This window comes from Sesamum indicum, linkage group LG2 (genome assembly GCF_026168435.1).
Source record: "Sesamum indicum cultivar Baizhima isolate 11 linkage group LG2, ASM2616843v1, whole genome shotgun sequence".
Classification (NCBI taxonomy): domain Eukaryota; kingdom Viridiplantae; phylum Streptophyta; class Magnoliopsida; order Lamiales; family Pedaliaceae; genus Sesamum; species Sesamum indicum.
The window spans coordinates 17,666,888-17,692,210 of record NC_142658.1 but is presented as its reverse complement, the minus strand read 5'-3'; the positions used below and the strand labels follow the sequence as shown (position 1 = coordinate 17,692,210).

At 33.4% G+C, this 25,323-nt stretch overlaps 2 protein-coding genes and 4 non-coding genes across 7 annotated transcripts; 4 read left to right on the top strand and 2 right to left on the bottom strand.

The window, feature by feature from the left end:
* Positions 1-74, top strand: TRNAV-AAC (transfer RNA valine (anticodon AAC)). The gene has a single exon. It is a non-coding gene; the product is annotated as a tRNA-Val (tRNA).
* Positions 75-704: 630 nt separating this feature from the next.
* LOC148789237 (U1 spliceosomal RNA) lies at positions 705-865 on the top strand. The gene has a single exon (XR_016064348.1). It is a non-coding gene; the product is annotated as a U1 spliceosomal RNA (small nuclear RNA).
* Positions 866-1,238: 373 nt separating this feature from the next.
* LOC148789236 (U5 spliceosomal RNA) lies at positions 1,239-1,356 on the top strand. Its single transcript, XR_016064308.1, has one exon. It is a non-coding gene; the product is annotated as a U5 spliceosomal RNA (small nuclear RNA).
* Positions 1,357-1,768: 412 nt separating this feature from the next.
* On the top strand, positions 1,769-1,924 carry LOC148789235 (U4 spliceosomal RNA). Its single transcript, XR_016064310.1, has one exon. It is a non-coding gene; the product is annotated as a U4 spliceosomal RNA (small nuclear RNA).
* A 3,031-nt stretch (positions 1,925-4,955) lies between these two features.
* On the bottom strand, positions 4,956-8,547 carry LOC105156037 (HIT-type Zinc finger family protein). Of its 2 annotated transcripts, none has more exons than XM_011072066.3 (6): positions 8,404-8,547; positions 7,839-8,058; positions 7,218-7,290; positions 6,811-6,964; positions 6,215-6,262; positions 4,956-6,111 (listed from the first exon to the last, which is right to left on the bottom strand). In XM_011072066.3, the coding sequence occupies exons 2-6, from the start codon at positions 7,916-7,918 to the stop codon at positions 5,228-5,230; spliced, it is 1,239 nt and encodes a 412-aa protein (XP_011070368.1). In that variant the 5' UTR covers positions 7,919-8,058; positions 8,404-8,547; the 3' UTR covers positions 4,956-5,227. The 2 variants fall into 2 exon arrangements, with proteins under 2 accessions (XP_011070368.1, XP_011070369.1); XM_011072067.3 differs by having other exon boundaries at positions 7,839-7,918.
* Positions 8,548-9,782: 1,235 nt separating this feature from the next.
* LOC105156036 (Serine/threonine-protein kinase WNK (With No Lysine)-like protein) lies at positions 9,783-15,237 on the bottom strand. Its single transcript, XM_011072064.3, has 10 exons — positions 14,486-15,237; positions 13,678-13,767; positions 13,425-13,533; positions 13,168-13,209; positions 12,995-13,054; positions 11,118-12,665; positions 10,833-10,934; positions 10,608-10,736; positions 10,394-10,528; positions 9,783-10,288 (listed from the first exon to the last, which is right to left on the bottom strand). The coding sequence occupies exons 1-10, from the start codon at positions 14,593-14,595 to the stop codon at positions 10,091-10,093; spliced, it is 2,523 nt and encodes an 840-aa protein (XP_011070366.1). The 5' UTR covers positions 14,596-15,237; the 3' UTR covers positions 9,783-10,090.
* Between the last annotated feature and the right edge of the window lie 10,086 nt (positions 15,238-25,323).

Here is a 25,323-nt window from a genome sequence, read left to right as displayed (position 1 = left end):
GGTGTCGTGGTGTAGTTGGTTATCACGTCAGTCTAACACACTGAAGGTCTCCGGTTCGAGTCCGGGCGACGCCAATCATTTCTTCCTCTTCTATCCTTTTCTCTGCTCATTCTCTTTTCCTTTGATTGGAATTCGACAGGCAGTCGTTGTCGTTTCTTCTTTTTCTTTGAATCTGAATCTGCAGGGTTTTCTGCTTCTTTTTTTCAATCTTTCTTTCTCCCTAGACTAATAACAGTAATGGCTCCTAAGGAGAAGGAGAAAGAAGAAGAAAGGGTGTATTCATAATATCATATGACAGAAATCAAAAACTGAGAGGGAAAAAGAGAATGAAGCGATGATATTATGTTCCTCTGTTGCTTTTGGCGTCTACATGCACCCTAGGATGTGGCCATGTTCTGGCAGTTTGTGTTAATTTAAGCAAATTGAATACAAGATGAAGATGAAATATTCAATCAAAATAGAGGATCGGAAGCAACGTTCTTAGACCCCGTCACACCATACTTTTTCTTTCATATCTTTGCTAGTTAGAAACGTACAACACCGATTACCTGATATATTTACGTCTCACCACGTTAGTACTTTGAAAGAGCTCAGCTATAGATCGCTTCATTTGTTTATTGAATATCCCAGTCCCACATCGAAAGAGAATACACTTAACTAGGGGCCAGAAGGGAATATGACGAGAATGAGGTAGTGATGGTTCCATACTTACCTGGACGGGGTCAATGGGTGATCAGCAAGGCTCATGGCCTAGGTTGGCGAACTCCATTGCACATGGGAGGGGCGCCTGCCTAAGGTCGGCCCAAGAGGTCGAGCCTACGTCATAATTTGTGGTAGAGGGGGCCTGCGTTCGCGCGGCCCCTGCCCAACTCAAGTCCAAGATCTTAGTGAAAGATGCTCTTCATGAACTGCGGTTGTGTTCATGTTTAAACATATCATAGAATCATGCAGGATTTTGTTTAGTTCAAGAAAAGAAAATGTAGAAACGGGCTGTGTCCAAAAATATTGTATGGTGTTAAGAATTTAATTGTCTCAGCATCAGTTGAAGTCTGATTCATTTGATGGGGTTTTCACGGGGATTGAAGTGTTAGGAACGAACGGGTCCGCTATTCATGAGTTCGCAACTTAGATTCTATCTAAGTTTGGTTTGAGCAACGTTACGTTCCCACATAGTAGAAAGACTGAAACTTGACTGGGGAGCTTACAAATGACAGTGGAAACTCTCGTTTCAACTACGCAGCTGCGCGGTGAGCACATAGCGAACTATTCTTTCGCCTTTTACTAAAGAATACCGTGTGCTCTCCGCAATCTAGCAGCATACGCCACTTTTTGGAGGAGTCTTTACCTTTTGGACGAGGCTCCAACAATTTAGTCTTAAATCTTCTGACCAAAAGTCAGTAACCATTTAATGGAAGTATTTGTGTGTTCCCTTTTGTGCTCTTCTAACCCTTTCGGTATTCTTATAAATGAGTAGGAGGGTAGCGTCTCAGATGCGGAGACCCCGGAGTAAGATGCAACGGGGCAAACAACAAGAGAAAAAAAAAGCTACAGTTTGACTGCCGGTGGAGAGGTGGTCTCCAGCAGGGAATGATTCTAATTATCGATCTTACCTTTTTCAATGCATGAGATTAATTTTTCATGGATTTTGACAAGGGCGAACTCAACTTTGTCAAGGTGTTTTTTTACTAGCAGTCCCACATCGGAAATGCGTTAATATTCAGGTTAGGTGGTAGAGATAAGAAGGCACACAAGATCTGCTGCACACTTTATCTTTGCGCTTGGGGCAATGACGCAGCTACTGAGGTTCTAACCGAGGCGCGTCTATTGCTGGTTGAAAACTATTTTCAAACCCCCTCTTAGGTCTGGGTTCGCCTCAGGCCTTCGAGAATTTCTGAAAGGGCTCCTTCTAATCCTGGGTAAAGCCCTACAATCCTAGTTAAATGAGTTTCTTTAGTGAAATTGTACTTATAATTTATTAATTTAATTTGGTTTTTTACACAATTGATGGATAAGTATATTGTATGTGTTTTTATTGATTATTTGTTGATGGGCATTAAATTATATTAAGTTGTTTTTTATATTTTTATTTTGGTATTGTTTTGAAAATTTCATAAAAATTGTGACTAGAGAGTATATATCATTTGTTACGAAAATATTGTCACTAGAACTGATCAACATAGTGACAATGCATAAATTGTCACTGGTTGATAGAAAAATTTAGTGTCGAAATAAAAAATATCATGACTAATATGTTAACATTATTAGTAATGAAAACAGTCACCACTTCATATGTAGATGGAAAATAATAAGCAAGCTAACAGTTGTAGACATTTTATGCTAAATTTTACTATAATAAGTTTAGAAGTTCAAATTAAAACATACTTTTGAAGGTTGGTAGTATATAGAAGTTTATGTATAGCAACTAAATGTATGTAAAATTGATTTTAATTGTTTAAATATTTATCCAAAATTCTATTCACCTAAATGTTAGAAAAATTAAAAAAAAAAAAACTTAAGTTAGAACAATCATTTTAATCTTTTATCCATTTAAAATTAATTCAAATAGCAGTTTGAATGTGAGAGTATTTTTTATAATAAAAATTATATTTAAAAAAGATGGGTCTTATTACAAGATGTTAAACAAACCGAGTTTTTAATTCACAGTTGCTGGATTTAACTTATATCCTAATAACCAAAAAAAATTAATACATTAATATTTTCTAATAACTTAATATACATAAAATTTTATAGTATCTTTATTCTTCTATTAATGAGTAACTAGAAAAATAATGAAAAGAAATATTTTTTTCTTTTATCATTTCAAATACAATTTACTGTTAGAAAGGAGAAAACAACTCAATTATGGATTCATTTTCTGAGTTTTAAATAAAGGGAAAATTGCATAATACCCCTGTGTTATGCTAAAATTGCACAAAACTTACCTGTATTAAATAAATAGTCATAAAAGACCTTGTAAATTTTGAAACCTTGCAAAAAAGACCCCCTTCGTCCAAAATTGATGGAAGGTGCTGTACACGCGGTGACAATGAGAGTAGAGTTTTTTTTTATCCTATTTTAGCTTTTTTGGTAGTGCAATTGTCCAAAATACCCTTCTCCTTCATTATATATACAACTTAACATCTCCTCACAAACATACTACAAAAATAGGATTTTAAGTGAGCAAATTTTTAATTTATCCCTTTTGTTTGAATATAAATAAAAAATCATATATTATAAACTTAATTAAATTATTATTTAATTTAATATTTTGTCATATTTATTTATAAAATATACTAAATCAATATAACAATCCTACAATTATATCAGATTTTTTAACTTTTATAAAATGTTATATTAATAATCAAATTAAACTATTATTTAATTTAAATGTATTTTAATATTTATTTATAAAATATACTAAATAAATATAAAAATACCTAAAATTTATATCAATTTTTTTAACTTATATAAAATATTATATTAAAACTATTAATATATATTTAAATTAAGCATTTACTATTTTTTTATTATTTTAAAGTTTTATTAAATTAAATACTTTACTAAATTATTATTTAATTTAAATATATTTTAATATTTGTTTATAAAATATACTAAATAAATACAAAAATACTTAAAAACTATATCAATTTTTTTAACACATATAAATTATTAATATATATTAAATTAAACATTTAATATTTTTTATTATTTCTAAATTTTGTTAAATTAAATAATTTTAATTAATTTTTATTTATTAATTCTTTTCCGTCGTCTTCTTCAACGCTGACGATTCGCCGGCGGTGATTAAAATTAACAATCTTGGTCTCGTTGGAATCGTCTCGACGAGAGAAGTCTAACGGTGGTAGTCTCAGGCCGTGATTCGTCAAGACGGTGGCAAATCGACGCAACAAACATCACGGCAGAAATAGATTTAAAAGTTTTGGATCTCAGCAAGAACTTAATGAAAATGAGCAATGTTGGTCTCGTTCGAATCTTCACGTCGAGGCGAGTCTATTGGTGGTGATCCCAGGCCAGAATTCGTCCGGACGACGACGAATTGAAACCAAGAAGCTTTGACGGTCGTGCTCGAAGCCCAGTCTTTCCAGTCAATGAAAGTTAAAGTTGATGGTATGGATATGTTCGTCTTGAGAAGATGAGTCAAATGGTATAATCCATGGTTGGAAATTCTTTTCCGACGACGACGAAATCATAGAGAGAAGATTCGAAAAGAAATAGTCTATATAATATATACGATATGTATAATGTTTATATAAATAATATAAATAAAAATATATTTAAATTACTTTATATCTGAACCGTTTATTTTTTAACATTCAAATATCAATGGTATTATAAAAAGGATATAACGGTCAATTTAGCAAAAATTTAACGCCGTTAGGGTTCATCTAACCGAATGGGAGAGTATGCAACAATTTGAAAAACATAGGGATTTTTTTGCCTATTCTTTTAACACAGGGAGTTTTTAGCTAAATTTTTAAAACACGGGAGATTTTATACAATTTTCCCTTAAATAAATGAGTTTGATGCATAAATAATATTCATTGGACTTGAGAACTCCTGCAAAATGTTATATAAAGATAATTAATAACTTCAATTATTTTTTATTTAAAACTAAACAAATACATATTTCTTGTTGCTACATTTGATGCATGAAAGCTCTTATAGAATGATATGTAAATATACTTAATAAATTAAATCAAAATCAAAATTAAATAAATTGTTTTTAACCGAAAGTTCGTTGGAAGGACCAAATTGAAGTCCATTGATAAAATAGGGACGACTTTACAATTAGTTCAAAGAGTCGGGGATTAAAATGAAATTTACTCTGAAACTTGTTACATGAAATCCAGAAGCAATAAAAAGCTTCCCAACTTGAAAATTCAATAAGAAACTTCTGTAATCTGTAATAGTAAAAAGAAGTGGCACATGCATCATAAAGAATACAAACAGTTATATAAGCTCCAGATCTGTCTTTTCAGATCTTTTTACTGCTTTTTCCCCAAAACACCAGAAATTCAAGAATGGCCTGAAACAAACCGGTGAGTGACTCTGAATGAAAATGCAAATTTATGTGAACGACCAGCCCTAGCACTTTGATTCCATCAGCAACATAAACACTAAGAGGAGAATATATACTGAATATTAATATAGAGAGCATACTAACACGAACATACATAAAAGTAGAGACTAATGAGCCCAAAGTAGCTCACTTCACCTCCTTAATCAAAGGTTTGCCGCTTCTTTCTGTTTTCTCCTCCATTCTTACGGTGCTTCTTTTACTGTCTGCAAACTCCATAGCAGAAGATTTCTCCGTGTTTACAATGGCTGCCAAAGAAGACCATGCTTCAGATGGCTGCTCATAAACCCAACACATCATGAAGTAAACTTTACGCTCAGCCGACCTGAGCTTGCTCTTGAGTTCTGCTCTTTTTGATTTGTACAATTTCTCTGACTTTAGCTCTTTTTCAGCAGCCTGAATTAGCTTCTGCATATCACACAGTAAGCAGACTAAAGCAGCACTTCCGAGATAAAGTAGATGGATTATATCATCTACAAGCCTCAACCCAAATTGCAGACCACCCATGTGCCTGTATGTTGGAGAGCATGTACGCTCCAAGCAATGTAATAAGGCTTCTGCAATCGTCTCAGGCTGTCCCCCTTGACCCAAAACAGAAGAGACACTCAGCACTACCATCACTGATTCCAAGGGATCTGATTTTGGATCCCCATTGTAAATGCGAAGGGTGAAGCAATAACTATAAATGATGTCGACAAGGTGGACTGTTAATAGTGGAGATGGAGCAGATACAGTGAGTTTACTAACTGGCAGCAGGGGAGTATCAGGTCCTGGTGGTATTTCATGCCATTGATCACTTTCCACATCATTTTCCGAGGATGGTCCCAAGCCTTCTTCCTCGATTGGTCGGACTAGTTGGATTCCATCAGAACCAAGTGATATATTTTTGGCAGAAGGTTTGAACCACCATGGATCCCACGGTTCAATCAATTTGCTGAGCTCTCCAGTGGCAACAGCTCTCTGGAAACGTTTCTTTTCTTCGACAGATAAATCATCAAAACTTATCTGACCTCCTGTCACAGAAAGCAATAAAAATTGTCACATCTAAAGATCACACAGAGCTCAGCACAAACTTTGCTGTTGTTACCAAGAGTATAACTGTTTAATGTAGCATACCAGATAAAATCTTCTGAATAGTCTCCTCTGACAAAGACGAATCCAACTCTGCAACATTATGAAATTTAGAAAATAGTAATAAGAGAAAATTGCTAAGTAAGCGAGTTAACTACATAAGAACATAATGGAAAGGTTATCTAACTTGATGAAAGACATTGGCTGACTTAAATTGCTACGCACAAGATATTCATCGATGCTCCAGAAGATTAATCCATTCATGTTCAGTTATAACCATCTAAAACTGACAGTTATTGAACTTTAATATCAGTAACAACGAGAAAATAAAGCTACGTCAACAATGCTCTGACAAATTTTATTTATAGGACTTGCTTTGAAATTAATATAAACAACATAAGAGGGATTAAAAATCATCTTCCTTTTTACTTTTTTCCTTGAAGATCTACTATCATTACCAGTTATATACAGCTTTCTCTGTAGCAAAGTTGCTCTTCCATTTGAGCAAACAGAAATATAATCTGATTAATCCTACATAGTAGAAAATGAACTTTTAGAACATAGGTTGTTTGCATGTTAATACATTTAACTTTACGGAGAGAGATTACAGCCAGGGATACTTCATTATCCCATTAGCTTACCCTCTTCATCCAAGCTATCTGTCTCCTCTTCCTCATGGAACCGTTTAAGTATATCCAACATTTTAGATTTACTTTGTTCATCAGGTTGCAGTTGTTGAAGTTCTTCCATGACATTCTCTCTCATAAAAGACTCTGTACAGCGAAGGCTATGAGACTGCGAAAAAGTACCATATGCACTTAGCAAATATCATTAACATAAAAAGGAGGCAGAAAAAGAAAGAAATACATCTAAATACAAGCAGTGTTTATTAATATGCACATTTAAACAAACTTTGAAACTCGCTTGACATAACAAAAGTATAGAATGATTATTTGCCAGATATGATACTGACTAGTCCTGCTCTATAGAACCCAAATCAAGCACATACAACAATCTCATAGTATAAAACCTTGGAAGCAATAAGTACCTTGTAGCAATGCAGAGAGCAATACCGAGTATTGCAACGAGGGCATGTATATTGGGAAAATTGTTTTTCGCATCTGCATAAAGTATGAATCGAATAAAATAATTAAAATAGCTAACAGTAGAGTGATGAGCAATTAGGTTTCATTAGAAACAAGAAAAAGTCATTATTTACTTTTGACACCCCAGAAAATATATAGTCCAGTTATTTATTAGTGGTACAAAAGAAAACTAAAACATCACTTTCATGTTATCTGTCAAATGGCTTCAGCTCAAAAAATTTATATAGATCACAACTGGATGAACTCAATCACTTGCAACAGGCAATTTGGTTTTGCAGGAAGAATACATTGATCTACCGAAACTCATTCATGCAGGATAATTTAATCACTTCAGTGAGAAACAGTACATTGATGCATACAATTTGGATATTAACACATCCGCATAGTTGGTGAGTCGAGAAACAACACAATGTATGTCTGTATCATCATAAGCACATTGACGTGGTAATACTTAACATATATATATAAACACTAACACAACCTAATTTAAGGTAACAGTTATCTAAAAAAATCGAAAAGGCAGCCTTCAAAGAAATTAATTCAACAGGTAAAGATGAGCTTACACGCGGCATATTATGCGGGAATTGGAGTTGAAATCCGATGACTTGGAAGATGTCTCCGAGGTAAATACGGTGTCCGGCATCTGGAAAGCAAAGAGACTTTCGAGACTTTATACAATTATTTGTATTAGAAATTTTTGTCCAGGTAGCCGAGGCGGAGAAGTTCCTCGGAGGCGTTTATTCCCGGGGCGGCGTGGGTGATGGGTAGGCGCCGGGAAAATTTCTGTAAAAGATTAAAAAATTGAGGAGTGAAGTCGGTGAGTGAGTGAAGACCTAAAGGAGGAGGCTAGAATTTCCCGGAATGTTATGTTCAGGAATCACTACAGTAAGGGGTGCAAAACGAGCCGGGCTCGAGCTAGAGCTCGATTGACCCTAGTCAAGAGCTCGAGTTCACGAACTAGCTCGCGACTATACACCAGCAGTGATACAAAAATCGAACCAAAGCCCAAGCACGACCAATTGCTCAAAAAAAATTCAATCAGTCATTTCATCAAACCCCTTGGAAGCAAAACTTGCTCAGCAAATTTCTTCTAGTTTGTAAGAAACAATCACAAAGAAGAAAAATAACCTGTTAATAGTGGAGTCCGAGCGAAGGTGCGCGGTGTGCCGATGGATTCGTGGACGTGAAGCTTGACTTCTGCAGACTGCAAACTTTTCCTTCACTTCGCGATAGAAAGGGTTAGAAAGTTCTCAATAGTCAATTCTCACATAATCACATTACATATTTAACTGCCGACTCAATCAAACGTTTTTTTTTTTTTTTTTTTTTTCTACTTTTGATTTTAATTTTAATGACTTTACTTGATTGATTGATTTATTTAATAAATATAGAAATAATTAATTCTAAAATTATAACATGATATATTGACTAACAATTTTTATATATGGTGAATTTTTATAATACATGCATTTTGTTGGTGGTGAATATTGAAATTATTGGATAAAATTCATTTGTATTATATTAAATATTTGTTTACAAAAAAAATTATAAAAATTTACTAAATTATTGATTAAGCTTTTTTTTAGATAATATAAACTAAAATACCATATTTTAATATCATCTAAAACTAATATTGATTCTAATATACAGTGAATAAATGCATTTTGTTGTAATGGATTGGAATTGTAATTATAAAATTTATATGCATTATATTAAATATTCATTTACAAAAAACTATCAAAACGTAATTGTTGATTAAGCATGTTTTTAGACAACATTACCAGAATATAATATGTTAATATCATCTAAAACTAAAATATGAGATATTAACTAACAATTCTAATTGATGGTGAATTCTAAATAAAAAGTATCAAAAATTACTAAATTGTTGCGTAAGCTTATTTTTAAACAATATAAATAAAAATATCATATTTTATTATTATATAAAACAAAAATAAGAGATATATTCATTTAATAATTCTAATATATGATAAATTTTGAATATTTATATTGAATATACATTTAAATAATATTTCTATAAAAATCAACTTGCGAGCTCACAAACATAAAATATAGAGCTCGAGCTCGTTGAGGGCTCTAATACAAGCCGATTGGGCTCATCTTTCACCCCTACTCGTCACGATTGCCAAAAACCCATTCCTCCCTTTAATGTTCTTTCTTTCTCCATCAATATTACAAGTTGATATTTTGATGAGTTCAGGGGTCCACCGTACAGTTCATTCTTTAGTGGCAAACAAAACACAAAGTACGTATGTTGTAAGTGCAAAATATGATGTTTCCTCGGATTAGGACTCTCAATCTTATGAAGTTAGTGAAGCTTGCCAAACCCCACAGAATTGATATATACTCAGTAACAGTTATTGAAAAATAAAGGGTCCGCGACAATTAAATTCATATTGCACTCAGTACACAAAGCATCGAATGTAGCATAGAGAGTGGGTACAGACGGGATTCGTACCATGGATATCGAGAAAACAAAGACCGGATACAATCAATTTACGTATAATTTTATAGGTAATATAGATGCAAAAACAGAAAACTGCCAATTCAGAAGTTAGTCTATAAACTAGTTGATTTGTCAACTTCAACAAATGAACCTACCGCCAAACGAACAATGAAGGAAAACACAACTCTCTCCTGTTACAAATGCTCTTCCATGCTTACATATAATCACACGCAAGCCCTATCACAAGTCAGTATATATTTACCTACCCAACTAGCTCAGCATCTTCTTCAGGCATCAACTACAACACGGCCCACCGCAAAACCATTGGAATGTCACTTGGGAACGTCGTCACAAGTTTGCACATTGAAGAGTATCGGCCAAGTTGACAGGAAACGGAACGGCCTGTTGACAATTGTTGAACAAAGGCACGGCTGTGCCAATTGTGTTAGCAATACCATCACTTGCATGGGTTGCATCTTGTCCAGTCATCTGCAAGAGCTGAATGAGGGAGGAAAAAATTTCGTGCCGTGTTACGGGCCGAGTCCCCTGAAATGCATTTGAAACTTCGGTTAATATACAGAACAGCTAAGATAAATGAAAAACATAAGGGCCTTCTCCTTTTCTTCCATTCAGGAGTCGATCTGTGTTTACCTTATCACTCTCCACAATGAAGTTACCCCATATATTCGTTTCACGAACCTCCATCACTCCCTTGAGTATAGTCAAGCCAAAACCTCGAATTACATCTATGATCTCTAGAAAGAAACCCTGTTCTTCACAGAGGATCTGCAGAAAAAGCACAATGTTAACTTTATTTCTCTTTTGCAGTTACAGATGTCTCTTACATTGTCTAGTATTTTCCTACCTCTATAAGCATTTGACCAGGGGTCCTAAGGTCCTCAACCATGAGTGGACAAAACATAGTTTGATCTTCAACTGCCCATGTAGCTCCCCCACCATCATCGCTAGCATGTTTCTTCGGGGCCTCCCCACTCTGCCAGCCAACATTATCGAATTTTATACTGATCAGTTAATGTGATAACCAAGTCTAGGGCCATGTACACTTATAAAGAAAGGAAAATTTTTTCACCTTTAGTTTGTCAATTTGTTTCAGGCTCTCAGCATGTTTTGTGAGACTCTGCATGAAGTTCAAGTGTCTAATGGTTCGTTCCAACAGACGGTCGATGCTCATCTGTCAAGTCAGGAATTACCATGTTAAGATCATTTTGCAGTTTTACATAGGAAGCCAAGTATGTATTGAAATGGTATTTGCTTGAGAGTTGAGCCAATAAAGCAGTTTAAACGCTTTTTGTCTAACAATTAAGGCTTGCTCCATTTATACTCATCTGTCGCAATGAAGCACAAAGTCACTCACCTTCTCTCCATTAGGAATGAGCTCCCTCAACTCTGCAAGCCGATCTTGGATCATCTGCCGATCTTTTGGCCTTGGCCTGGTCCCTGGTTTGGCCTTCTTCTTCCCAGTTTTTGAAGGTTCGTCTTGCCCCTTTGATGATATAGTGTTTCCAGCACTCGTTGTACGGTTATCGCTAATACACGCACCTGGTATCTTTTTGGACGCTTCAGTATTGAGCTCAGTGTTACTTGTTGACGGGCCATATACAGGATCCATCAATTTCATTTTACCATCAAAGCTCGGAATACCTTGAGTTTTCACGTCGTCGTGACTCCACGAATAGTTGTCAATTTTTCTTCTTTTGGAATATTGACCGTCAAATCTGGATTTCGCAAAAGAAGAAGAGCTACCACTTGAAATACCATCTAAAAGCTGGTCAAGTCCTAATTTGGAGAATAAGCTGTTTGAGCTGCGAATATTGGAGCCAACATACTTCTCCGAGATGCAACTGGAGACATCTGTACAGAAACTCAAGTCATTACCATTCACAACTGGGATTAGAGGTTCATTCCACCCGAGTGGCTTTTTACATCCGGACTCAACTCCCAGACTATTAAACGGCTTGTCAATCCCAAACATGTTGGAAGCTTTAACTTCATGATTAGAAATGAAGGCATCTGTCACTGAACTTTGTATTGAATTGGCTGGAAGATTATCTGATATGTGGATGGCAGAGTTATTTCCACTCAAACCGGATGCTGGAACGAGGCCCGTAACATGGGATAAATCACAACAAAGTAGAGTAGTTAATGGGGTACCACTTGAACCCGGTTGAGGAGAAAACCACTGTGAGAGATCAGCCATTAGGCCAGACTTGGACATGGTCTCAGCAAAATAGTTTTCCCGGATTAACTCCTCCAAAGTTAATAAGCCAGACGATGGTCTTTTAGCTTTACACTCAATTGGATCGAGCAATGAACTAAAACTTTGAGTGTCATTGGAGAATTGCGGGGCCTGCAACGAAGCGAATGCCGGGTTCACGGGAGCATTTGAACTCGAATTTTTGCAAGATATGTAAGTTCTTGGTTTTGGAAGAGACACATTTTCGTTGAGAGCAGATGTCGAATCGAGCCAAGATGAAGTCAGAACTGAACTATCGCTGTGATTGCTAAGTGCTTGGGTGGCAGAGAAATCAAAGAAATTTCCAGACTCTGAAAGCAACTGGTCTAATTGACTGGTTGCCTTGCTGCTGACTTGAATCGAGTTCTCAATTAGACCAGATGCAGTAAAGAGCGAGTTTCTGCTCTGACAGTCAGAATGAAATGATTGAGATGGGAGGACTAAAGAACGATTTGCTTCCATGAAACCTTCATCTTCTACACCACGTTTCATGTTTTCATTCACTGATTGGGAAACGCTGCATGATAATAATGAATTAAACTGCATGCTTGGATCACAACATTGGCTCTCTGAAGCAGTTCCATTTTCACAGAACTTAATTTCTTGACGTGTATCCATTTCTCTGAAAAGTTCTTTCACTTGATCAATAAAGTCTTTCGTTTCAGGAATCTGCAGCAAAAAATCCAACTGTCACTAAAAAGGCTAGAAATTGGTCAAGTAAACCACATGCAAATAAGGCTTCACCAACCCTATAAACAAGATAGAAGCCTGTGATTGTTGCATTCTAGAATGAAACATGTTCTTATAGTTACACGCCAGCTAAGGCCTAAAAAGTTTCCAACTTCATGCACTCTTCCAAAGAGCAGAATCAACTGCCTTCATATTATTCATTGAGGATCATCTACACCACACAAATACTTCTAGTTTAAACCTCCAATATCTAATTCTAGAAAGACATGAGAAGTAAATGAGAACGCATATTCAAAAGCAGCATTAACCTTTTGAGTGGATCCAAGTTGCACAACTCCCCAGGGTTCGACTGAGATCAAAGCAATAGTCTGCAAAACAAATTGGAGCGGTTATATATGTAGAAAATTGGAAGTGTCATCCAACATATTAAAATTGTATCAAATCGAACACATTGATTGAGACTAAACAAATAAATAGGCACCTTTATACCAACAGAGAATTGGCAGTAGAACTCAGAATCATCCTGTTAAAACGGAAAAGACGATTTCTAAAATTAGATGAAAGATCAAAAAACAATGTGATCTAACTATATATGCAAGTTTCTAAAATTAAAACTGGGAACTCAATTTATGACAGGAAAACAAAAAACAAAAGCATTCTTGATGAACCAAGAGAGATTGGATTATCATTGGAACTCGCAACAGAACAACAGGTTTGGACGGTAGGGAGAATTTATACCTGCAAAACCTCAAGACTTTCAAATGATCCCAAGGAATTTTGCCTTTCTTGATAGGCATCTGAATACATCCAGTGGTGTTTTTTTGTAAATGCAGCTTGGCCAATTACCCTGTACCAGAATCCATTCAAAATTATGCTTAAAAGGTGCAATTTTTTCCTATTTTCCAGAAATCAGAAAATTACAATGTGGTGGAATAATCATGATAAAAACAAAATTTGAAGATACTAATACTAACAACACTATCTAGCTTACCCTCCTCCAAAAACATGTACTTGTAGAAGCATACTATCAATCAGAGCTCCCATTTGTTCTTCATAGTAGTCATCTTTTAATGTCAACAATCTGCCATGTACAATAGTTTGAGTAATTACTAAATTAGCCAATCTTTATAAAAGAGGAAAAATAACTTCAAAAACTTGTAATATAGATAGAATTAGGGCAAAACATTTATTCAACCAAAATTATATCAAATTAGAAACTAGTTATCTATACTGGAAGGATCATTTAGCCAAAAATTATCAGGAAATGCAACTCATCATTAATCAAGTAAAAGTTTCTGCTATTTTTTAAACAAGATTTTGTTGGGACAAAAGGTAGTAAATTAGTAAAGGAAGGTGCTTTTTCAAGACACCAATTATGCAAAAAAGGAAAAGAATTCTCCATTAAAGTAATTTGTGGTGTAATGAAAAGAGTAAAAAAGGCTCAAGGGCGCTTTTCACAATCTGAAGCCCCAAGGTGGTGACTGTTATGTTTCTTTGGCAGATATGTGCCAAGAATTACATCTAGATGAGCACCCAAACACATAAATAGGAAAAATATTCTTAGCCCTTTGTGTTCAATTATACAAAGACACAAACCAGATGGGATACAGTTGAGAAACCAACAGATACTGAAAGGCGTACTCAACTTAATAACAATCCCACAACCCATAAATGAGAAGAAAAGATAGAAAACATGTCCTAATGCAAAAACTGGACACCAGAAAGCTATGGTGTACATTTAAAAACACATGCATATCCACTTGCAAAGTTGAGAGAGAGAGAGAGAAGATGAAGCTCACAAGGAATTTCTTTGATCGAAACCCCAGAAAATTCCATAACACCATCCATTACTGCAGCAAAGACTCCTGAGAGTCTCTTTTATCATTGAATCTCTCTTTTCTGTACACATTTTGCTGAACAAAAATTCCAAGAATGCAGCAGCAGCAGCCCCTTCTCAGATGCAAACCAAAAATCACTATCAATCAACTGTCAACTCAAGCCCAAAACTCTTCCTTTTCTTTTTCTGCTTTGTCTATTTCTCTTTGTTTGTTTCTGCCAAAACCCAGTTCTGGGTCATCAAAACAGCTGAGATCACAACCAAGAAACACAAGAAAGATGCAATCTTTCCCACAGAAGGAAAAGAAGCAACACTGGTGGAAGTGGAAGTGTTTTTGGCTTTGTTCAAGTTAAGGTGAAAACAACAGCAAAAACACATAGAATCCTTCTGAGAGAAAGTGTTTCAACTAGCAAACATGAAAATAGAAACAGCGGTGGAATTGCTGTACTAAACTTAAAGGGATGATGACGGTTTGAAGCTTATATCTGAGGTCTGAAGTCTGATCCAAATGTCCAAAAGCCTAAAAAAGAACTCACCACAATAGAAACACAAAAACAAGAAAACAGATATTGGAAAACTATAAAGGAGTCAGGTGAGAGAAGACAAGAAAGATAGCAGAAGAGTTAAAGTGGATTTAATATATAGATACATGTATATATTGAGGTGGGGTGGGGTGGGAGAGCAAGAGGGGAAGAAAAGACCAAAATCTGATAAAAAGTTTAATTCTCTAAGGAAACAGAGATTTTCCTCATTTATGCAAAATGCATTTATGGACTCTATATCTGTCTTTATTGCATAGAATATCTTTGTGGAAGATTTTCAGCTGGAAAGGGTCCCATTTTGCAGTTCTTGCTGATTTTCTTCCCAAACTATTTTGAGTAAAAATAATTTTCTTTTGCTTTTCTTTTTGTTTTTGCTGGGAATTTTTTTATAAGAAATCATGATGAGGGTGGTCTAGTGTTTGATGTAGGGGAAGAGCAAAAAATAATACCACAAATTAAATAATAGATAGTTTATTATACTCTTTTAAGGAAATTGCAAAAAAGAAATGGAAAAATGAAGACTTTGCTTTAGCTCTATTTTTAAGATGGTTTTCTTTATTTTTTTGGAGTGTGGAGTTTACACAATATTGCATTTATAATTTTCATAGTAAGCCATCTGAACTATTATACTGGGAATTCGATTTTTAACAACCATGAATAGAAAGTTCTAAATCAAACTGAACTTGGTCATATTTGAACCAATTATACGATAAATGCAGTATACTTACTGTGTGATTGGTGTAAAGTTAAAAAAAAGTGACAAATCACATGGTAAGTGTAACACACTATTCCATAATTGATTTGGTTTGACCGAACTTAAATTTAATAAGAATTTTCTTCATGAATGTGAAAAATTTCTCTAAATCGCGTATATCTTGTACCGTATAATCATCTTCTTTTCATATTTTCAGCGCACATTACCAATCTGACTAAATTCAAACCGGAATAATTGGAAAATAAAAGGAGAAAGAGAAAGATAAAATTAAGCATATGTGATCTTTAGAGTTCTTAATATGTCTCACCAAACACCTCTTCCATATTACTCCAAATATATTATAATTGTCTTGTCAGAATAGTTAAGTCATATTGAAGGACTTGGGACTAATTGTATTGAAAGCATTTGAAAATATCATAGTTAAGTAAAATTAGGGTTTGAGTTTGAAGGAGTTTAGGAGGTGTGAAGGAAGAAGGCATGGATGATGGAAGTGTCAATCTTATGCTAATAATATTCAAAAGCAAACCCCAACATCTCAGCACAAATGCAATAATGTCCCTTTCAAAAGTTTTCAACACAAAGCCTGCAATTTTTAGTGGTGGCAAAAATATTATGGCAAATGTCCATTTCAACAATTATGGCAATTGTAGCCGGAGAAACAAAATATTTTAAAAAAAAAAAGCACAAACAAATCAAAATCAAAATTAAAAGAGGCCCCACTTTGCTTGAATTGAATTTTTTATCTTAATTTTTATTATGTTTTATATTTTATTTAATATATATCATGTTATAATTTTATTTTAAATAAAATAAATAACATGATTTTTATATACATAATATATGTGTTAATTGAAATATACAATAGAATTTAAAATATAAAATTCAAACATAATAGATAGTTGAAATAGTATAGAATTCAACCTGGATAATAATACTAATAATAAAGAGAGAGAGATAAAGTAGTTAATACCTATATATTAAAAAAAATTTAATTGTAGGATTCTTGGAATTATTAAATTTTATACGCTTCAATTATTGCTATTATGGAAGATATCTTCTTTGTTCTCTTGGAATTTATGATGAATATTTATTATTAAAGATTAATCATGGCTTTAATTCTAACAATTATGCACATCAAATCTACCATTTTTCATTATCAAAAGTTATATAATTATGCAACCTGAGTTTTTCAAATGAATACTAATATAAATATATTTTTTGTTTGTTTAAGATTTATATTCTGAACAAATGAATATAAACAGACTTCTTCTTGCTCGCATAATAAACCTATGAATTACCTTAAAAAGAGAAAAAAAAATGCTGGATTTTGTCCTTAATCTTGCAACCTTAAATGAAGGCGACTTTTTTTAATTAATAAAAAATAAGTATGGATAGTATATATAATGAAATTACAATAAAACACGATGTAAATGAATTTATACTAGTACTAAATTTGTGCAAATACTGAAAAATAAAGAATACGTGCGGTTTCATGTAGTTGTAGAGCTAGTGATTGTAATATAGAAAAATGTTAACGCCCTATATGCAGTCAGAGCACCAAAACATGCACACTAGTTTTGAGTACTGAAGTTTTTTACTCATAATTGCATTGAACAAGTCATGACCTAAGTTGTATTATAGCAGATATTATTTACTGTAATAGTAGGTATTATTTAGGTTTTATTTATCTGATATTGTAATTGAATAATTTTAATTAATAATAGTTTATCGCTTCAAATAAGCAAGGAAAAAAAAAAAAAGTTAGAACTTAGGTATATGGTGCGGAAACGTAAATAACACTAGATTTATGGGCAATTACTCAACCTTGTATTTACTCTTATATTTAGATACAAGAAGTGTAATTGTACCAATTTCACTCTCTAACTCTACCAAATGTGCAGGTAAATAGGTCTTAAATATAAAAGGCAGCAAAACGGACGTTGACATCCCCAACTACTGGGAAACTGAAATGAAAAGGGTTTATAACTGCTTCAGCCTTCCTTGCGACGGTTTGCAGCCCCGTGTGGCCAGCAGTTTGTCTTGGATTAGACAATGCCAACTGCCTGCACATATTTTCTTTAACCATCTCTTGCCTCAGTTTGCATCAATTATCGAGCATTGGTCTTGCTATAGTCTACAAGAACCTTTCGATAGTCTGTGCACCCCGTTAGGCCATCCTGTGCTCATTGCCTTATGTCCTGTACAGAATTTTGCACATCAATTGGCAGTGCACACGATAGTTTGTATCACATATAGGCGCCCAGTCCGCCCATGCTCGCACATTATGCACATTCATCCGTCGATTCCCACAATACGACACACCCTTTGCCTCATGCTGTCGAGGCATGAACCAACAACGGCGAAATAATGTTGAACCAATTAACGATGCCCCATCCTATGCCAAATGTGCACACGTCCATCCACTTGCAAGCCACCTTGCACCTCACATGAGTTTCCCTACCGGCCAACGCTTCTAAATCAATATGCCATGTCTTACCTAACAATCCGTATCACAGACACTAAAACCTCGTTTGAACATTGTGCCGCACCATAGGCAGTAGGCGCCCCACTCTCGAGTCCAGGGCACGAACCTACCGCACTAGACATGCTATAACGTCTCAAGAGGATAACAACTAGCCAATGAAAGTTTGGGCTAGAAATAACATTAAAGAGCGAAGCGTAATAATAAATGCAAGTCGAGGGGCCAAACTAATTTTTAAGTTATTCCTAAGGGCTAACATGCAAAAATAATGAAATTTATGGGGACAAATTGCCATTTATCCTAAAATATATTAAGAATATATATATATATATATAGAGAGAGAGAGAGAGACTTGTAGTTGTAAATGTAAAGCTAAATTACAACAACCTCCCCTAAGATTTGTCATAATTACGTATATCCCTCGTTGTTTGAAAAATTACAAATACCCCCTGATATTTGAAGAAATTATGTAATTCTTGGATGGAGGTATGAAATTGTTAACTTTTCTCTTATTGTATTTTTTTAAAAAAATAAAAACTTATAAAAAAAAAAAAGGAATAGAGTGGATGAATTTTTTTAAAAAATTATAAAAAAAATATTCATTTAGTCCAAACAAATCAAAAAAATAAATAAAATTAAAATTTTTAATTTACAAAAATATTTTGACCAGTTCACCATAGGATGACAACCCAACAGATTAGACTAATTATTAAATATACAATAAAATCAGGAAAGCATTAATATTTTTTTAAACAATAAAGGAATATTCGTAATTATGTGAATCTCAAGAAAAGTAGTTGTAATTTACTCAAATATAAAAGAATGATTTTTGTATGTTATTTAACATCAACCCAACAAGCTGAATCCTGTAATATTGATTCCAATTTGTGTAAAATAGTGCACGAGGGAATAGTTGAGATTTGTTGCACAAACTGCATGACCCAGATTCAAACCATAAATTAAAGCTATCAATATATTTTTCAGTTTATATTAGTAATATGGTACACTCCCCCACTTTCTTTTAATATTTAATTATTATTTTTTCTAATTTTTATGAATCTGTCTTATCACCATTTTTTATAAATTCAATATTAACTTATTATTCTATATATATTTTATTAAATAATAAATATTTTATTTTAAATAATATTATAGAATCCGCACACACGTAGACCGTGCCATAAATTACTAGTTTATATAAAAAATAGGTCACGATTCAAGTTTAAGAACTATAAAAGCGTCAACTTCGATATTTAATTTTTTTTTTTTTAAAAAAAAAAAGAATAAGTATGTATTTTTATCCCTTCTTTAATTATGCTTGACGCGTAGCAACGCCTTAAGAATGGACATCAGCCGGAGAATATTCCGGCAGGTAAGCACGGGCATCCATCCAATCCAACTATACAGGGTGCCCCCAACCCCCTCCCAGAAAACATAAATAAATAGATGAAAATAAAAATAGAGGAAATTAATTAATACCAGATTTGGGGTAGGAGGAGAATGAGATTTGATGTAAAAAAAATGAGATGTTGGGGCAATTGTGTGGGTCCACATTTCCATGAGACTATGCCACTAATTAATAGTCATTTTCTTGCAACCTTTTAGTTGAAATACAAAAGTTTGTTATCTCTTACAATCAGATTATGTTTTCTTGTCATCCAAACATTGGGACTAAATCATCAATGATTTGATGTAATCATCATTTTGACTACTTCTCCTCCTAATAACTCTCACACACCTTTCTTTCACTTTCTCTTACGTTTCTCCAAATCAATACTAACCATTCATACCTTCGCACATACACAAATCAACGGACCTCCATTTTCCGTGGAATCTTTTTCCTTTCCTTTTCTTTTTTTCTTTTTTAATATTTTTTTTTTAGCAATTTCAACTCCGATCATTACTATATCTCAAAAGAGGCCCCTGAAATCATAAATCGATTATAGGGTACTTTTATATTATCCATCAGCATAACGATGGAGAGAATCGAACCTATAACCATCTGACTAAAAGTGACACGTCCTTACCAACTGAGCCAACAACTTCTGACTAATATACAAAAAATCAAAATACAGACTAACAATATTTAAATTATTATCATTTTAAAATTACTTTAATTCTGCGAACGATGTTTTAATCTGAATATTACGATTGAAAATCCCACAAAATTTCACGTCCTAAAGTTTATCATTAACACACCAAAAATTTGCATAAAAGGGTAGAAATAATTAAATGAAAGTAATAAATAGTTAAAAAAAATGAAATAAAAAGGTGGGGATATATGGATGGCATGCAAGTTAGATATTGGTGTAGGGTATCCGAGGTCCATTCTCTACATGGTTGAGGGACATCAATTATTTGTCATGATATGTGGAGAGTGATGGATGCTGTGGAAAGCACACTACACATTCAAGAAATGTGGGTCCCACACTGTTTTTTTTTTAATTATTGTTTATTTTAATTTTCATTTTAATTAATTGTCTGAGAATCTTGACTTGCCCACTCTCTTTTAAGGTTTCCCTCTCTCTAATATCTTCTCTTTACTCCCCTGTTTGGCTATGCCCATTTCAGTTTCTCCCATCCCAACTCAACTTGATAAACATCTCCCATTCATTTGACTTTGTTTTGGCAATCTCAATCACTTCCCAAACAGGGACCACTTCGCATTTAGCTTTATAATTTCGTATAGATTCGGTGGATTAATTGCATTTTTTACCTCCTACATGAGCATTAATAGACACAAAACAATTTTTAAATAAAAAATAATAATCCTTAAACTTTTAAACAAAAACTTATCGTGTCTCACATTAGAGGGGATCGCGTTTTTTTTTTTTAGGGTTTTTTTTAATATTAAATATTTTTACAGAGGGATTTATTGTAGTTAACTCTCAATAAATTTGGATTCAATTAGATGCATTTAGTAGTATTTTTAGATATCTTCATCCTCAAGAAAAGGTTGTTGGAAATATTAGCATACTCTGTACAGGATTCAAACGATTTTGAGACAACATGAAACAAAAATTACCCACATTTACAAAGAAGGTCTTAATTTTTCTTATTTTCGTTTAACACAATTGTAAAGGGAGCGGCACTCCTTATTTTATTTATGCTTATTTATTTGAAATTGTCTGTCCTTTTTTTTCTTTTTTAAGAACTCCCCTTTATGCTTTCACTTATACATATAAGGGAGCATTATTTTTTATTTATACTTGTATGAAACTGTGTTGTAAGGGGGCAGTACCTTATTTGGTTTGTTAGGAGAATTCTTTCATCCACGACGAGCTTCTAATTTAATAGTTGAGATTTCATGAATATGTATGATGTTATCAATTTGAATTCCTTTAAACTTACGAATATGCAAGTTTGATGTATAGCTCATTTCATATCTTCGTATCCGAGAATCAACAAATTCCACTCAGCATTGTTCACAAAATTTTTGGTGTTCTTTTTCATCTTCGATTACTCTATAATTTACACAAGCACAAATTCCATTTTTGATAGGCTCAAAAAATCACAAAATAATCCATTTTTTTTCAATTTGTTGGTTTTGTAATGAAAAGTTTGTACGTGAAAATAAATTATTATTTTATTTTTATTTATAATTAAATTATTATCCAAAAATACATCTAAATATTAATTAATCTCTTAATATAACAATACAATTTATATATTCTAATACTTTTTAAGGTAAATTACATTAACACTCTATGAAATTAAATTAAATTATACAAACTCCTTACAAAATTACAGATATACCCCCCAAGGGGTGTTAGTGTAATACTTTTGAAGAAGTATTTGTGTAAGTATTGCATTTCAATAAGATATAAAGTGTAGCTATAATTTTATAAAAAATAAAAAATACTTGTGTATTTTAGCCTAATTTCAAGGATTATCAATACAATTACCCTCATTTTTATACAATGCATCACATATATACTTCTTAAATAATTAAGATCTTTCCTAAACTAGTAATTAGTCGGAATTAGTAAATTGAATCACAATCGAGATATTCTAATTTAATACAGGATAATTACACTCCCCTGCTTTGAAGTATGATATAATTACACGTAAACCTTCTATGGTCGAAAAATTGCATCTACTACTCTTAATATTTGCCTTTATCTAACAAATAAGTTCCCTAGTTGATCAAAATTCACTAAATTTGTTGACATTAACAAAAAGAACTGAATAAAAATTTATATTTACCCTCGATTGACTTATTACTGACTTACGACAGGTCAAATAATTTTTTTCGAACTAAGGTATTTTTATAACGGTGAAAATATACCTCCTCACATACATTAGTACGTGAAGATATATGAGGGATCACAAAAAAAATTATTTGACCTACAATAAGTCAGCCGTGGTTATATATAATTTTTTTTTAATTTTTTTAATATCAACAAATTTGGTGAATTTTGACTAATGGATGCACTTATTTGTTAGATGAAAGCAAATTTTAGAAATGCTAAATATAATTTTTCAAACCCACAAAAAATTTACGTGTAATTACACAAAACGGGGAATATAATTATCCCATTTAACATTTAGTTTTTTTTTAGAAGATATAAGAAAATTATAGTGGATATTTGATGGTGTATGGATAGTCATAGACCCACTAAGTGATTGCAGACGCAAAGCTACTTCCATTTACACTATAAGCTACCCTTACCCAATCAAATACAGACTTTTATTGTTAGCCAGCCATACATAGTTTATAATTTTGTCGCCCTCATCATAGCCGTTGAGCACTAAGTCAACGGCATCCTAAGAGTGTTTCTTTTTGGTTTTTCAGCTTTTGCCTCTTTTGATCATACAATAAAAAGGTAATTGAAATCCCAAAAAGTGTTAATAATCTTGCTTCCCTCTCTACCATATATCATCCCTTTTTCTTTTTGAAGGAAAAGCCATATGATTTTTGTATATTGGCCAAAATCAAATTTCCAAAGTTGCAATGTTTGGAGATGATTGAGGGATATGGATGTAATTTAATTAATTATTTTATTAAAAAAATTATTTTTTTGCCTTTACGTCGTGCTGGATTTATTTAATTTGATTTGCTTGTTTTGATGGGGTAAAAAATGATTGATTGTCAAATCAATGTTTTCACAGAATTATGACAGAATTGAACATCAAAATTATCAAATAATTCGAATTTTTACTAAGATAACATGGGGGCAATTTAAGTACCGACAAGGATATTATATTTGATGTTTTCTCTATTAGTTTCTTTTTTGGGTTCGTTGTTCTTGGTAAACATGCAAAATGTATTTGTTTATGTCCCGATTAAGCGTATTTGTGCATTCAATTCAAAAGATGTGCTGGCAGTGTTTAATTATGCTATTTTAAATTATGTTTCTCCTAAAAGAAGGTAAAACAAGGTAGGAGTTGGTAAGCACCTCTATAGGTACTTTTTTTTGTTGCTTTTTGACATTTTATTACTATGTCGAAGTTGTGTTGGATACTTTAGATTTAATCAATTTTTTAAAAACTCAAATTTATCTAAAAAATATAGTTTATCTACCTCCTAACTCCACTATCATGTATCACATGCTTGCATCTCATGCATAAACAATGGATGCAATAGATAATCACAATCAACATGAGTCAAGTAAATTCCCGATTTGAGTATTGATATCCTATATATATGTATGCCCAAAAGAATTTTTTTTTTGAAGTCTAAGATACAGTTGTGTGCATTTAATCAAGAAGTCTAAGCCGATCAATAACAAAATCAAGAGGTCGAGATGTTCGAAGTCCAAGGATTAAAGCCCAACACTTAACCTAATTCAGACCAGCTAATGATCTACAACTGGCCTAGATCACCTGCAACCTACTGATAGCACCACTTACTCAGCAAACACATCAGCACCAACAGTGCACCTAGGACGAACGTATCAATACGTGAACATTAGTAAGCAGTTAGACAAACCAACAAAAATCTTGATAACAGCTAAGCTGCTAAAACAACCAATAGATTCCTCGAATAAGCACCAACTATCTACTATATGGCAAACACATTTTTCTACACACTCTGTGGCATGGCCAATATGGTACCTAGTTAGACACCTTAGGTAATGACTCATAGACCTACACCCCACTCCGATCGGCCCCACCACATGAAAAACCAGTCCCTGCAACCTCGACTCATCCCGCTCTGCCTTACTTAATCAAACTTAATGTATAATGCTCAATCCCACATAGGAAAGTCTCTTCAAAAGTTATGCAAAATATGAAAATGTCTTAATAAATACAATAACATCATCTTACATGAAAGTCTTTGCAGCAATAAGGAGCGAAGCCAACCCCTGTCTACTCCAATTGATCTTCCACCAGCTCAATATATCAATATCAACAGACCTTCGAAACATAAAAAATTATAAAAGACTGGATGACATCTATATTACTTGATAAAATATTTTCAACTTTCTACAGAGTTCAATTCCATTCTCCTAATCCTCTTTTAGTAGACTTTTATAGTTTTCTTTGCCGAACTTTCTGTCATAGGAACACGTCTTTGTAAAGTTTGGATGTTTATGTCAACCGTTTGGATGGTTGTTCATCTGGAATGCCTCATAAAGTCAGAACTTTTGCTTGGAGACTCGTTCAAGGGGTCCTCCCATCTGGACAAAATTTAGTTCGATAGGGTATTCAAGTTTCAGATATTTTCTCCATTTGAGGACACTGTATAGAATCTATATCTTCAGAATCAGAATCGGACCAGCCAGTTCGATCAAGAACTGGCCATGTGTTCAATTGATTTATAGGGTCAAAATCGATGTGAACTAATCAAAATCATTAAAATCGATAACCTTGTAACCAGTCAAAAATTAATTTTTATGCTTTTTTCTAAAAAAATGATAATTTAGTGAAATATAAGTTATTTTTGGGCTAGACTTTTCCATATTTATAAGCTAAAATACTTGAGCCTGACTTATGCTTTTACACTGTGGGACAATAAGATTGACTCAAGCCTTTCCATATTTATAGTTTAAAGTATTTAAGTTTGGCTTATACCAATGTGGGACAATAAACTTAGTTTAAGCTTTTTATATTAAGTA

Excerpts from the sequence above, each read along its gene's own strand:
- LOC105156037 (XM_011072066.3), bottom strand. The coding sequence starts at position 7,918 with ATGCCGGACACCGTATTTACCTCGGAGACATCTTCCAAGTCATCGGAT. Across the intron at positions 7,291-7,838 it reads TCCCGCATAATATGCCGCGT|ATGCGAAAAACAATTTTCCC; the intron begins GTAAGCTCATCT and ends TACTTTATGCAG. Across the intron at positions 6,112-6,214 it reads TATTCAGAAGATTTTATCTG|GAGGTCAGATAAGTTTTGAT; the intron begins GTATGCTACATT and ends TTTCTGTGACAG.
- LOC105156036 (XM_011072064.3), bottom strand. The coding sequence starts at position 14,595 with ATGTGTACAGAAAAGAGAGATTCAATGATAAAAGAGACTCTCAGGAGT. Across the intron at positions 13,768-14,485 it reads TTCGATCAAAGAAATTCCTT|ATTGTTGACATTAAAAGATG; the intron begins GTGAGCTTCATC and ends TGTACATGGCAG. Across the intron at positions 13,534-13,677 it reads GTACATGTTTTTGGAGGAGG|GGTAATTGGCCAAGCTGCAT; the intron begins GTAAGCTAGATA and ends ATTCTGGTACAG.